The sequence below is a fragment of the Sceloporus occidentalis genome, unplaced genomic scaffold (assembly GCF_023333645.1).
Source record: "Sceloporus occidentalis isolate IW3139 unplaced genomic scaffold, rSceOcc1.0.p SCAF_50, whole genome shotgun sequence".
Classification (NCBI taxonomy): Eukaryota; Metazoa; Chordata; class Lepidosauria; order Squamata; family Phrynosomatidae; genus Sceloporus; species Sceloporus occidentalis.
Window position 1 is genome coordinate 617607 of NW_028317030.1, and position 13416 is coordinate 631022.

The 13416-nt window shown below is 38.9% G+C and overlaps 2 protein-coding genes across 2 annotated transcripts; both read right to left on the reverse strand.

Moving 5' to 3' along the window:
* Positions 1–3978: 3978 nt before the first annotated feature.
* LOC149288585 (outer mitochondrial transmembrane helix translocase-like) lies at positions 3979–8444 on the reverse strand. Its single transcript, XM_089491332.1, has 9 exons — positions 8301–8444; positions 7899–7997; positions 7597–7717; positions 6254–6454; positions 5991–6097; positions 5618–5707; positions 5079–5129; positions 4528–4661; positions 3979–4087 (listed from the first exon to the last, which is right to left on the reverse strand). The coding sequence occupies exons 1-9, from the start codon at positions 8358–8360 to the stop codon at positions 3979–3981; spliced, it is 972 nt and encodes a 323-aa protein (XP_089347458.1). The 5' UTR covers positions 8361–8444.
* Positions 8445–10080: 1636 nt separating this feature from the next.
* LOC149288586 (outer mitochondrial transmembrane helix translocase-like) lies at positions 10081–13168 on the reverse strand. Its single transcript, XM_089491333.1, has 5 exons — positions 13085–13168; positions 12712–12801; positions 11180–11230; positions 10629–10762; positions 10081–10189 (listed from the first exon to the last, which is right to left on the reverse strand). Exons 1-5 carry the CDS (start codon positions 13166–13168, stop codon positions 10081–10083), a joined length of 468 nt encoding a protein of 155 aa, XP_089347459.1.
* Positions 13169–13416: the final 248 nt, after the last annotated feature.

Consider the following 13416-nt stretch of genomic DNA (forward strand, 5'->3'; position numbering starts at 1 on the left):
ACTATCTATATTCTACCACGTTCCATGGGGAAGGACACCTCAGTTCAATCATTTTTCGACCACAACAGAGAAGCAAGTTTTGAGCAAAACAATACTATCTAAATCCCTTTATCTTTTTATAATATAACTATACATTTGACTTATGGTCTATGTTAGATTATGTGCATTTATAATTTAGGGTATACATACTTTTCCTAAGAAGCTACAGTCCTGTAGCTTCTCCTTCTCTCTGAGGTCCTCGTCTATGAACAATCACTGTGTGAATGAGGGCACAGTGACTGCAGGCACCAGGGTTTTATAGCCTAGCTATTATGACATCATAGTTGCCTGCTTTGCATGTTTTCCATATATGGTGATATGGGCGTGGCTTAGAGTAAAGTCAAGACCGTGCAAGTTAACTATTATGACATAACATGCCTGATTTACATATTTTCCATATATGGCAATGTAGGTGTGGCCTGCATGTTTACAGCTTACTGATCATTAAAAAATCAATTCAAAGATGCAAATAATGATGGTTCAAGTTAAATAAATGAGATAAAAATAGATGTTGGACGAAAAGCAGACTGCTAATTTTCTTGCCCTGTACAATGAAATGCTACCACGCATAGCTTTTCTTTTCCCTGTAAACCTATAACATAAGTACATACCCTTGTCCTCATACACACATGAGAAATGCAGCTCTGTTATTGACTTAAGCGTCTTAAGAGGAAAACTATTCACACTATTCTGTAGAAGACACACACACAACCTTTAACAAGGCTCCAGGGCCTGACGGTATTCACCCACGAGTACTTAAGGAGCTGTGTCAGGAAATAAGTGAACCTCTGTCTCCAATCTTTCGGGATTCTTTTCTTTCAGGAATTGTACCAGAGGATTGGAGGAAGGCAGATGTGGTTCCTATTTTCAAAAAGGGTTCCAACTCTGTGCCCGGAAATTATAGACCTGTGAGCCTAACTTCCGTTGCTGGGAAAGTATTTGAAGGGCTGTTTAGGGATAATATTGAAGAATTCCTTGGGAAGAATAGTATTATTAGCATAAATCAGCATGGTTTTATGAAACCTAGGTCCTGTCAAACTAATTTAATTGCATTCTACGAAGAAGTAAGTAGAAGTGTAGATCAGGGTGTTGCAGTGGATGTAATCTACTTGGATTTTGCCAAGGCGTTTGACACGGTTCCACACAATAGGTTAGTATTCAAACTGAAAGAAATTGGCCTAGATGCAAATTCTTGTTCTTGGGTAGAACATTGGCTTAGAGCAGACCTGGGCAAAGCACGGCCCGCGGGCCACATCCGGCCCGCTGAATAGCTCGGACCGGCCCGCAAAGAGTGTCCTGGTGACTCACCAATGAGTCCGGTGTCCCCCCCCGCCCCGGTCACTTACCTTAAACTCCTGTGTTGGAAGCGTTTGTCTCGGGTGCCGGCGCTTTACGCTGGGCGCCGGCATATGACGTCAGACGCCGGCGATCAGCAGTGAAGCGCCGGCACCCGAGACAAACGCCTCACGCTTCCAACACAGGAGTTTAAGGTAAGTGACCGGGGCGGGGGGGGAGATACTGAGAAGGGGGGGTTAGGGAGTTAGAGGGGAGATACTGAGAAGGGGGGGTTAGGGAGTTAGAGGGGAGATACTGAGAAGGGGGGTTAGGGAGGGAGGTCTTACTGTGTGTGTGTGTCTTACTGTGTTTGTGTGTGTGTGTCTTACTGTGTGTGTGTGTATCTTACTGTGTCTGTGTGTGTCTCACTGTGTCTGTGTGTGTCTTACTGTGTCTGTGTGTGTCTCACTGTGTCTGTGTGTGTCTCACTGTGTCTGTGTGTGTCTCACTGTGTCTGTGTGTGTCTCACTGTGTCTGTGTGTGTCTCACTGTGTCTGTGTGTGTCTCACTGTGTCTGTGTGTGTCTCACTGTGTCTGTGTGTGTCTCACTGTGTCTTACTGTGTCTGTGTGTGTCTTACTGTGTGTGTGTGTCTCACTGTGTCTGTGTGTGTCTCACTGTATCTGTGTGTGTCTCACTGTGTCTGTGTGTGTCTTACTGTGTCTGTGTGTGTCTTACTGTGTCTGTGTGTGTCTCACTGTGTCTGTGTGTGTCTCACTGTGTCTGTGTGTGTCTCACTGTGTCTGTGTGTGTCTCACTGTGTCTGTGTGTGTCTCACTGTGTCTGTGTGTGTCTTACTGTGTCTGTGTGTGTCTTACTGTGTCTGTGTGTGTCTTACTGTGTCTGTGTGTGTCTTACTGCGTGTGTCTTACTGTGTTCATAGCTTATTCAGTTATTGTAATAAATATTTTAGCCCATTTTTTAGCTCAAAATATTTTTTCCTTTTTTTTCTCCTCTAAAATCTAGGTGCGTCTTATCAGCAGGTGCGTCTTATAGAGCGAAAAATACGGTATGCACTCCGAAGCCTTGTTCATTTTGTTCACTTCTGTGCTGTGCTAATAGTTATTCAGGCCTTACTTATTCAAGCACCTCTACCAATGACGTAGGCTTGAATAACTTTATTAAACAGCACATAAGTTAACAAAATGGACAAGGCTTCGGAGTTTGTAGTTTGTAGAGGTCTGGCCCTCTAAAACCATTCCAATTTCTCATGTGGCCCCATGGGAAAATTAATTGCCCACCCCTGGCTTAGAGGTAGAGAACAGAGAGTTGTTATAAATGGTAAATTTTCAAGCTGGTCAAAAGTGGTAAGTGGTGTCCCTCAGGGTTCTGTTCTGGGACCAATTTTATTCAACTTATTTATAAATGACCTGGCAGGAGGCATTGAAAGTCATGTTTCTGTATTTGCAGATGACACAAAACTAGGTAAAGTTATACAGGGCGAGCAGGATATTACTGTGCTGCAGAGGGATCTAGATAGACTGGGGGACTGGGCACTCAAATGGCAGATGAAATTCAATGTAGATAAATGTATAGTTATGCACTTCGGGGTAGCGAATGCACAAGCAACCTACACCCTAAACGGTAGTGAATTAGGGGTAATGACAAATGAGGAGGATTTGGGAATTGTTATAGACAACAAACTAGGCAACAATGTGCAGTGTCAGTCTGCGGTTGCTAAGGCCAGTAAGGTATTGTCGTGTATAAAAAGGGGCATCAAGTCGCGGAATAAAGATATAATTTTGCCTCTGTATAAATCAATGGTAAGGCCGCACCTTGAATATGCTGTGCAATTTTGGGCACCTATTCTAAAGAAGGATATCATAGCACTAGAAAGGGTGCAGAGGCGGGCTACAAAATTAATAAAAGGAATGGAGCACTATAGTTATGAAGAAAGGTTAACTAATTTAAATCTGTTTAGTTTAGAAAAACGTCGCCTCAGAGGGGATATGATAACGTTATATAAATATATTCGGGGCCAATACAAACCATTGTGTGGAAATCTGTTCATAAACAGGACTATGCACAGGACACGTGGTCATGCATTTAGACTGGAAGAAAGGAGATTTAGACTAAATCAGAGGAAAGGGTTTTTTACAGTAAGGACAATAAGGATGTGGAATTCTCTGCCTGCAGAGGTAGTTTTTTCAGAGTCTGTACAGACGTTTAAACTGCAACTGGATGGATACCTGGAAAAACATAATATTCGGGGATATAATCTTTAATTATGGGGAAACAGCTTATTGATCCAAGGAGAAATCTGACTGCCATTTTGGGGTCAAGAAGGAATTTTTTTTCCCTGGTTAGTGCAAAATTAGAAAGAGTGAAGCCGGGGTTTTTTGCCTTCTTTTGGATCAAACAGCAATAAATTAACAGATATAGGAAAGGCTGAACTTGATGGACGCATGTCTTTTTTCAGCCTATGTAGCTATGTAACTATGTAACCTTAAACAGAAAGATAACACTGCCCTTGGCCTTAACCTACTTTATTCAAACTACAACTTACAACTTATAACTAACAATACTATTACTAATAATAATCCTATGAGTCCAACTTGAGAACCAATACGTCTTGGTTATCTCTAAATCCATTAGGCTTCGTGTATTAGGACAGCATGTCGATTCCCTGGCTCATTGGCTCCTGGAACATGCACATTCTTTCTATTGCCTTATGTAAGTGGAGCCGTCCTATTTTTACACTATCCTGACAAAAGCTGGAAAAGAAGAAATAAAAATAGCTTGTCAGTGGGCATAGTTTTGTTATCAGCTCATTGTCACTCTGAAATCTAACTTACTGCAAGTTGAGTTTACAAAGTGTGAAGATGCTGAGAAATGATACAATGATTCACTTGGTAGAGCCAACTCAACAATATGAAGTTGTAAAGTTCTCTGGACTGTATTCACTCAATCATTCAGTGGGACAAAAAAAACAGGAGGTCTATGTGGGTTTCTCCTCTGAGAAGGACAGAGTGTGTGCTCCATAAAACGCATTTACTATGTCAAAATGGCACATCTTGCTTTGACTTTGTCACGTCAGTATTTTGTGTCACTGGACACAAAGGCTTTTCTTACGTTTACCATTAGCCAAAAAACATTACATAGGGGTTTCATATGCAATACATGAATATAAGAGAGAGAGAGAGGTGACACATACCCATCGTCTGAATGGCTGTCTGCATATTCTTTGAGGGAAAGCAGAGCGGCATCGCGGCATATTTCCCTCAGATCACTTCCTGAGAATCCATCGGTGTAGTCGGCAATTTCACGCAGGTCTACATCTTCATTCACCTAAAGAAAACATATTAGGACACATAAGGACAATGAATTGGTGATTTTCCCCAGTGTAATTCAAATAACTACCAAGAGACCAAAGCCGGGTGATATAGATTCATAAGGAGTAAACAAGGGCGTGTTTTTCTAAACATTTAGGGAAAGGAAAAGAGTCAAACAAGACTGAGAAGAATCGAGTCCAACTGAAAATACATTGTGTAAAAGGATCGCAATTGCCTAGGATTCTTGTAAAAGATTGATATTATACCAGTAGCCAGAGAATGGTGGCTTTATGATTTTTGACATTTAACAGTATGTTGTGGAAAGAGGTGACTATCTGAGGCAGTTCCAGCTGAGCAGGACGGTTCTTGGGCCATTGGTGGAATAGTCAACCATTACATAAAAATCACATATATCAAAGTATAAGTCGCTTACATTTTCATTTTCCAAGATGAGACTGAGAATTGATTGACGCTGTGCCGTAGACTAGAAAAAAAAAAGATGAAAACAGCATTTTAGAAAAACTATTCATAATTAGTCTTGTTAATCCCAACAAGAATGCATTTTGAAGTATAGGAATGGGAAAATATATGAAGAATTCATAGTTATGGAGTGGCTAAAACAAACTTTAAATAACCTTGTTTCTTCAGTAGCATTTAGTATTAGTAGTATTTGACCCATACATCACTATCTAAGAGAACCGCAAGTTCTAATTATCTTCATTATTTATCTTAACAATAGTGATTTGGTTTAAAACCGTCTGTAAAAGTTGTGTATTTATACAATAGCTACTAAATGTTTAATGCAGGTCATAAAATGGGTTTGTATTAAAATATAAACAACTCCTCTTTTTACTAAAGTTCTATTTGTCATGCAACATTTTTTGCAGGTTGATGTATTGAGATTATTTAGAACATGGATATACATCAGTTTAACATGAGGATTTCCTTTAAAAAGACATTTTAGTTACATACTGGTTTCTTAATCAGGAATCTGGCTGGCATCCTCCGCAGTATTGCTGGATCGATGTCCTGAGGTCGGTTAGTGGCCCCCATGATAATAACCTATGAAAATACAACAAAAGTGAAACATAAGAAATACTATATGGTGGGAAAAATGTGTTGAAAAAATATGATAAATCTAGAATGAATGATGTGTGGTTTCTTCTCCAAATCCCAGAGCCTCAAAAATCCTTTAGGAACTACACTTATGCACGCAATCTGTATTTTTAAAGTGTTGAATACACATCTTATCTGTGTGTTCTCTAGCTTAAAATCCTAAACAATGTACTCTAGTTTGGAAGATTTGCTTCTAAAAAATTTTAAGGTAATGCCAACGAGATATTACCTGACAATTGTGGCCTGTCTCCAGCCCGTCCCAACGGCTTAGGAACTGGGCTTTCATCATGGCCGTCACTTCATGGTCACTCATGGAACGACTTCGAAGGAAAGAGTCTAGGTGGAGAGAAAGAAAAAGTCAAGCATGATGAATGTACAAAAAGACTCATTAATGCCCATTGATTGGGCACCAGTTGTCTAATATCACATTGAAGTCTAATACATACACCATTCGGCATGGCTAGAGATTGGTGACTTCCAAGAGCAACTTACCGATTTCATCGATGAAAATGATAGTTGGCTGGAGCTTCACAGCCAAAGAGAAAACAGCAGCTGCTAGTTTCTCAGACTCTCCATACCACTTGTTGGTCAGGGTGGATGGCTGGAGATTAATAAACCGGCATCCGGCTTCTTTGGCTGTGGCTTTGGCAATAAGGGTCTTTCCACAACCTGGAGGTCCATAAAGAAGGACACCTGTATAAAAAACAGTGCATGATTTTATTTATACAATAGAAGTACCTTTAGTAATTAAACAATATTAAAATAATGTATTTAAAGGCTCCAGTAATTCAATCTGCTTAAAAATATAAAGGGTACCAAGTGAAGATAGCCTCTGATCAAGCACATTTCTGCATATTGCAGTCTGGAGGAAGAGCTTCTAATAGTTAATTATATAAGTTTGAAAGAAAGCATTACAAAGAAATAATCCCCCCCCCCCCAAAAAAAAACACAAAAAAAAAAAAAACATCCTTTTGGTGTTTTGTTTAGCAAGAATGTATAACCTTTCAAATATTTGAAAGTATTTCTTGGAGGTGCATACTATAATACAAATAAATGATACCGCAGCAATCTTATGCCAAGCTAAAAAGTCAAAATGTATTGTAACATAATATAACAGGGACAAAAAAGAAGAACTGGCACCACTCCAAGTCACTCTGCAGATTACCCCTGACAAAGGCTACCAAGCCGAATCATTGTTGATCGCAGTAACACCGTCTACTTCTCTGCAACATTTACCTGAGTGACTCGTAAATTCTGTACCACGTCCTTTTTATATTATGTTAAAGTAGATTTCTACTTTTTTACTTCAGGTATCAGATTTTATAGTTTACGCTTATATTTTGCACCGCCTACAAATACATTTTCTGCTACCTGTTACGCACAGGTTGAGAGTTTTTGCACCTCATTTACTTATTTCTGTGCTTTTTTGTGCCTTTTGTTTGCCACCTCTCATAACTACACAGTTACTAACCTATCTAGATATAATTAAACAGCCTAACTGCAAAGAAACCTGCCCAGATAGAGATACCATTATGTTAACTCCCTTGCAGTGAGCGCAAACAGCACAATCAGCTACAGGTAAAAAGAAGTACAGATAAAATGTACTTTCAATTTACTGGTGAATAGAGCGGGTTTGTCTATAACTCAACCGAGTCTAAGGATATCCTGACGGTAACTGCCTGAGGGCCAGAATTGGACAGCCTTGTGGCTCACGAAATTGCTTCCATATAGATAATCTTTGTACATATAAAATAAGTCATGAATGGGAGCCTTCAGCCTTCATAAGTGAAACAGATTCAACCCAAAAAGTCCCGCATACAGGGTTTGAGTAATACCTTTAGGAGGCTGCATCAGCCTGGATTTTGGAAACAGGTGTCTCTTTCTTATAGGGAGGATGACGCTGGTTATTAGGGCCTCGATGACATTGTCAAGACCTGCGATGTCACTCCAGGTCACCTACAGGGAACAAACACAATTGTAAAACTGCTTCTACAATGCAACCTTAGAAATGTTAGACAAAGCAAAAAGGAATAGCACTATAAAGTAATGGGGGTTTAAAAGGATATATACAGGTTTCTTCACTGTCCTGGTCCTTCCTTCCCCAGTTTACTTCTTTCCATGTAACCTTTTCCCTTACCTCCATGTTGAGTGGGTCCACTAACTGTGCGGCGATGCACATTTCGTATTGCGTCAGACTGACAGTTTTTCCTCCAATCTGTCTCATCGGTTGTTTAGCCTACAAGATACCAAAAGAATAAAAGTAAGTTTACCGTATTTTAAAATGATTAACTAAGGATCCCACCAAGAATACCACATCTCAGGCAATGCTATTAAAACCCTTTCCCGTGTGAGGTCCACCTGGTGAGATTCATGGATGATCACTGCACATAGCTTTGGAGAACTAATGTAAATACTGATATCTGTAGATCCCGTTTACAATCACAGGATTTTATCTTTTAGGGAACATTGTTACCCCTTCTTTCTATAGACTTAACTAGTATTCTCTGTTGTCAAAGTTATTAAGAAAAAAGTTCCATACCTCTATCTGAGGTTCATCTTCTGGTTCCGGTTTTCTGGTTGAATCGAAGGCATGCATCATCCATTTGGCGGTGTAATAACTGGCTGCGCCCAATACCGTCAGTTTGACAATATTGCCGATAACATGATTCCCAACCAGATAACGAGAAAAGACATCCATAGAAAACATGTTCTAAAGACAAATAAAAATACATTAATACATAAGAACCTTTTTTGACAACTGCTACTTTAGATTTTCAAGTAAATGAAACATCACATTTGCTCACTTTACATATTTCCATATATGGTAATATTGCTGTGGCTGGTGGTACAGTGGTCATGTCACATAATTATTAGGACTTGAAATTTACCTGCTTTGTGTGTTCACAGCTTACTGATTTTTAAACCACAATAGAGAAGCAAACTAGTGGGTTTAAGAAAAAACGAAATCTTCCAAAACCTTTTCTTAATTTTAAAACTATACTTTTATACTTCTATTTACTTTTTAAGTCTAGATTGTAAACGTAATATCCTCACATTTTCTATCGCATTATAGCCTTGCAGCTTCTTTGCTATTATGACATCACAATTGCCCACTTTGCATATTTTCTTATATGGTAATATGGGTCTTGGTAACTGTAAGCTGGATGTTGGAATCAAATTGATTATGAAATAAATTAAACCCCATTTGGCCAGAAATAATAGCGCTCTGATCAGAGATATTTCAAACGTTTTGGTTATGGATAGATGTAACTCCGGTCCTGAGTGCTTTGCTGGAGAAAGTTCAGCCACCTCTTGTATTGCAGCCATCTATCCATAGAGGAGATGATAACATCCTGTTTTGTTTTGCCATATTTGCTTAGCGCAGAGTAATTTCTATGTCATTGTTTTACTATCTATATTCTACCTCGTTCCATGGGGAAGGACACCTCAGTTCAATCATTTTTCGACCACAACAGAGAAGCAAGTTTTGAGCAAAACAATACTATCTAAATCCCTTTATCTTTTTATAATATAACTATACATTTGACTTATGGTCTATGTTAGATTATGTGCATTTATAATTTAGGGTATACATACTTTTCCTAAGAAGCTACAGTCCTGTAGCTTCTCCTTCTCTCTGAGGTCCTCGTCTATGAACAATCACTGTGTGAATGAGGGCACAGTGACTGCAGGCACCGGGGTTTTATAGCCTAGCTATTATGACATCATAGTTGCCTGCTTTGCATGTTTTCCATATATGGTGATATGGGCGTGGCTTAGAGTAAAGTCAAGACCGTGCAAGTTAACTATTATGACATAACATCCCTGATTTACATATTTTCCATATATGGCAATGTAGGTGTGGCCTGCATGTTTACAGCTTACTGATCATTAAAAAATCAATTCAAAGATGCAAATAATGATGGTTCAAGTTAAATAAATGAGATAAAAATAGATGTTGGACGAAAAGCAGACTGCTAATTTTCTTGCCCTGTACAATGAAATGCTACCACGCATAGCTTTTCTTTTCCCTGTAAACCTATAACATAAGTACATACCCTTGTCCTCATACACACATGAGAAATGCAGCTCTGTTATTGACTTAAGCGTCTTAAGAGGAAAACTATTCACACTATTCTGTAGAAGACACACACACAACCTTAAACAGAAAGATAACACTGCCCTTGGCCTTAACCTACTTTATTCAAACTACAACTTACAACTTATAACTAACAATACTATTACTAATAATAATCCTATGAGTCCAACTTGAGAACCAATACGTCTTGGTTATCTCTAAATCCATTAGGCTTCGTGTATTAGGACAGCATGTCGATTCCCTGGCTCATTGGCTCCTGGAACATGCACATTCTTTCTATTGCCTTATGTAAGTGGAGCCGTCCTATTTTTACACTATCCTGACAAAAGCTGGAAAAGAAGAAATAAAAATAGCTTGTCAGTGGGCATAGTTTTGTTATCAGCTCATTGTCACTCTGAAATCTAACTTACTGCGAGTTGAGTTTACAAAGTGTGAAGATGCTGAGAAATGATACAATGATTCACTTGGTGGAGCCAACTCTACAATATGAAGTTGTAAAGTTCTCTGGACTGTATTCACTCAATCATTCAGTGGGACAAAAAAAAACAGGAGGTCTATGTGGGTTTCTCCTCTGAGAAGGACAGAGTGTGTGCTCCATAACACGCACTTACTATGTCAAAATGGCACATCTTGCTTTGACTTTGTCACGTCAGTATTTTGTGTCACTGGACACAAAGGCTTTTCTTACGTTTACCATTAGCCAAAAAACATTACATAGGGGTTTCATATGCAATACATGAATATAAGAGAGAGAGAGGTGACACATACCCATCGTCTGAATGGCTGTCTGCATATTGTTTGAGGGAAAGCAGAGCGGCATCGCGGCATATTTCCCTCAGATCACTTCCTGAGAATCCATCGGTGTAGTCGGCAATTTCACGCAGGTCTACATCTTCATTCACCTAAAGAAAACATATTAGGACACATAAGGACAATTAATTGGTGATTTTCCCCAGTGTAGTTCAAAAAACTACCAAGAGACCAAAGTCGGGTGATATAGATTCATAAAGAGTAATCAAGGGCGTGTTTTTCTAAACATTTAGGGAAAGGAAAAGAGTCAAACAAGACTGAGAAGAATCGAGTCCATCTGAAAATGCATTGTGTAAAAAGATCGCAATTGCCTAGGAATCTTGTAAAAGATTGATATTATACCAGTAGCCAGAGAATGGTGGCTTTATGATTTATGACATTTAACAGTATGTTGTGGAAAGGGGTGACTATCTGAGGCAGTTCCAGCTGAGCAGGACGGTTCTTGGGCCATTGGTGGAATAGTCAACCATTACATAAAAATCACATATATCAAAGTATAAGTCGCTTACATTTTCATTTTCCAAGATGAGACTGAGAATTGATTGACGCTGTGCCGTAGACTAGGAAAAAAAAGATGAAAACAGCATTTTAGAAAAACTATTCATAATTAGTCTTGTTAATCCCAACAAGAATGCATTTTGAAGTATAGGAATGGGAAAATATATGAAGAATTCATAGTTATGGAGTGGCTAAAACAAACTTTAAATAACCTTGTTTCTTCAGTAGCATTTAGTATTAGTAGTATTTGACCCATACATCACTATCTAAGAGAACCGCAGGTTCTAATTATCTTCATTATTTATCTTAACAATAGTGATTTGGTTTAAAACCGGCTGTAAAAGTTGTGTATTTATACAATAGCTACTAAATGTTTAATGCAGGTCATAAAATGGGTTTGTTTTAAAATATGTGCAAAGAGGGAAAAGAAAAAATGTCGGTGCGCTAAGCTAGTCACAGGCTCAAATAATACAAATATGTAATACGAGGCCTACCAAACAGGTGTAAGCATGCAGCAAGAAACAGTGTATTGGCTGTACAATGTATACAAAAAACAAAAACTGTCTGCGCTTCTTACCCTAATAAAGTTGGCAACAAATATATAAACATAATATAAATGAGAGGTTTTGGTTATATGAATTGGCCAAAGCATAATTAAGCTCACCCGCCACGTCAAGGCACACTCTCAATAGGGTGAGAACCTACTCTCACCTCCTACATAGTGGACACACAAAGCAGTTTATACTGCTACCAAAACCTTATTAATGTGTTGGGGGAGGTGCAATTAAACCTCCTCCACATTAACCCCTGGACAGCAAGCTGCAACCAGCTTAATTATGCTTTGGCCAATTCATATAACCAAAACCTCTCATTTATATTATGTTTATATATTTGTTGCCAACTTTATTAGGGTAAGAAGCGCAGACAGTTTTTGTTTTTTGTATACATTGTACAGCCAATACACTGTTTCTCGCTGCATGCTTACACCTGTTTGGTAGGCCTCGTATTACATATTTGTATTATTTGAGCCTGTGACTAGCTTAGCGCACCGACATTTTTTCTTTTCCCTGTTTGCACATATTTGAGGTTGTTGGCTCATCAGTCTGGTTGCAGCTTGCTGTCCAGGGGTTAATGGGGAGGAGGTTTAATTGCACCTCCCCCAACACATTAATAAGGTTTTGGTAGCAGTATAAACTGCTTTGTGTGTCAGCTATGTAGGAGGTGAGAGTAGGTTCTCACCCTATTGAGAGTGTGCCTTGACGTGGCGGGTGAGCTTAATTATGCTTTGGCCAATTCATATAACCAAAACCTCTCATTTATATTATGTTTATATATTTGTTGCCAACTATATTAGGGTAAGAAGCGCAGACAGTTTTTGTTTTTTGTATACATTGTTTTAAAATATAAACAACTCCTCTTTTTACTAAAGTTCTATTTGTCATGCAACATTTTTTGCAGGTTGATGTATTGAGATTATTTAGAACATGGATATACACCAGTTTAACATGAGGATTTCCTTTAAAAAGACATTTTAGTTACATACTGGTTTCTTAATCAGGAATCTGGCTGGCATCCTCCGCAGTATTGCTGGATCGATGTCCTGAGGTCGGTTCGTGGCCCCCATGATAATAACCTATGAAAATACAACAAAAGTGAAACATAAGAAGTACTATATGGTAGGAAAATGTGTTGAAAAAATATGATAAATCTAGAATGAATGATGTGTGGTTTCTTCTCCAAATCCCAGAGCCTCAAAAATCCTTTAGGAACTACACTTATGCACGCAATCTGTATTTTTAAAGTGTTGGATACACATCTTATCTGTGTGTTCTCTAGCCTAAAATCCTAAACAATGTACTCTAGTTTGGAAGATTTGCTTATAAATTTTTTTTAAGGTAATGCCAACGAGATATTACCTGACAATTGTGGCCTGTCTCCAGCCCGTCCCAACGGCTTAGGAACTGGGCTTTCATCATGGCCGTCACTTCATGATCACTCATGGAACGACTTCGAATGTACAAAAAGACTCATTAATGCCCATTGATTGGGCACCAGTTGCCTAATATCACATTGAAGTCTAATACATACACCATTTGGCATGGCTAGAGATTGGTGACTTCCAAGAGCAACTTACCGATTTCATCGATGAAAATGATAGTTGGCTGGAGCTTCACAGCCAAAGAGAAAACAGCAGCTGATTCGATGGGCTTCGATGACATTGTCAAGACCTGCGATGTCACTCCAGGTC

What these genes read in the sequence shown, in the direction of transcription:
- LOC149288585 (XM_089491332.1), bottom strand. Translation starts at nt 8,360, where the DNA reads ATGATGCATGCCTTCGATTCAACCAGAAAACCGGAACCAGAAGATGAA. An exon ending in GCTGATGCAGCCTCCTAAAG is followed by an intron (nt 6,455 to 7,596) that starts GTATTACTCAAA and finishes TTTTTTATACAG; the next exon opens with GTGTCCTTCTTTATGGACCT. An exon ending in CATTTTCATCGATGAAATCG is followed by an intron (nt 6,098 to 6,253) that starts GTAAGTTGCTCT and finishes CTCTCCACCTAG; the next exon opens with ACTCTTTCCTTCGAAGTCGT.
- LOC149288586 (XM_089491333.1), bottom strand. Translation starts at nt 13,168, where the DNA reads ATGAGTGATCATGAAGTGACGGCCATGATGAAAGCCCAGTTCCTAAGC. An exon ending in AGACAGGCCACAATTGTCAG is followed by an intron (nt 12,802 to 13,084) that starts GTAATATCTCGT and finishes GTATTTTCATAG; the next exon opens with GTTATTATCATGGGGGCCAC. An exon ending in GATTCCTGATTAAGAAACCA is followed by an intron (nt 11,231 to 12,711) that starts GTATGTAACTAA and finishes TTTTTTTCCTAG; the next exon opens with TCTACGGCACAGCGTCAATC.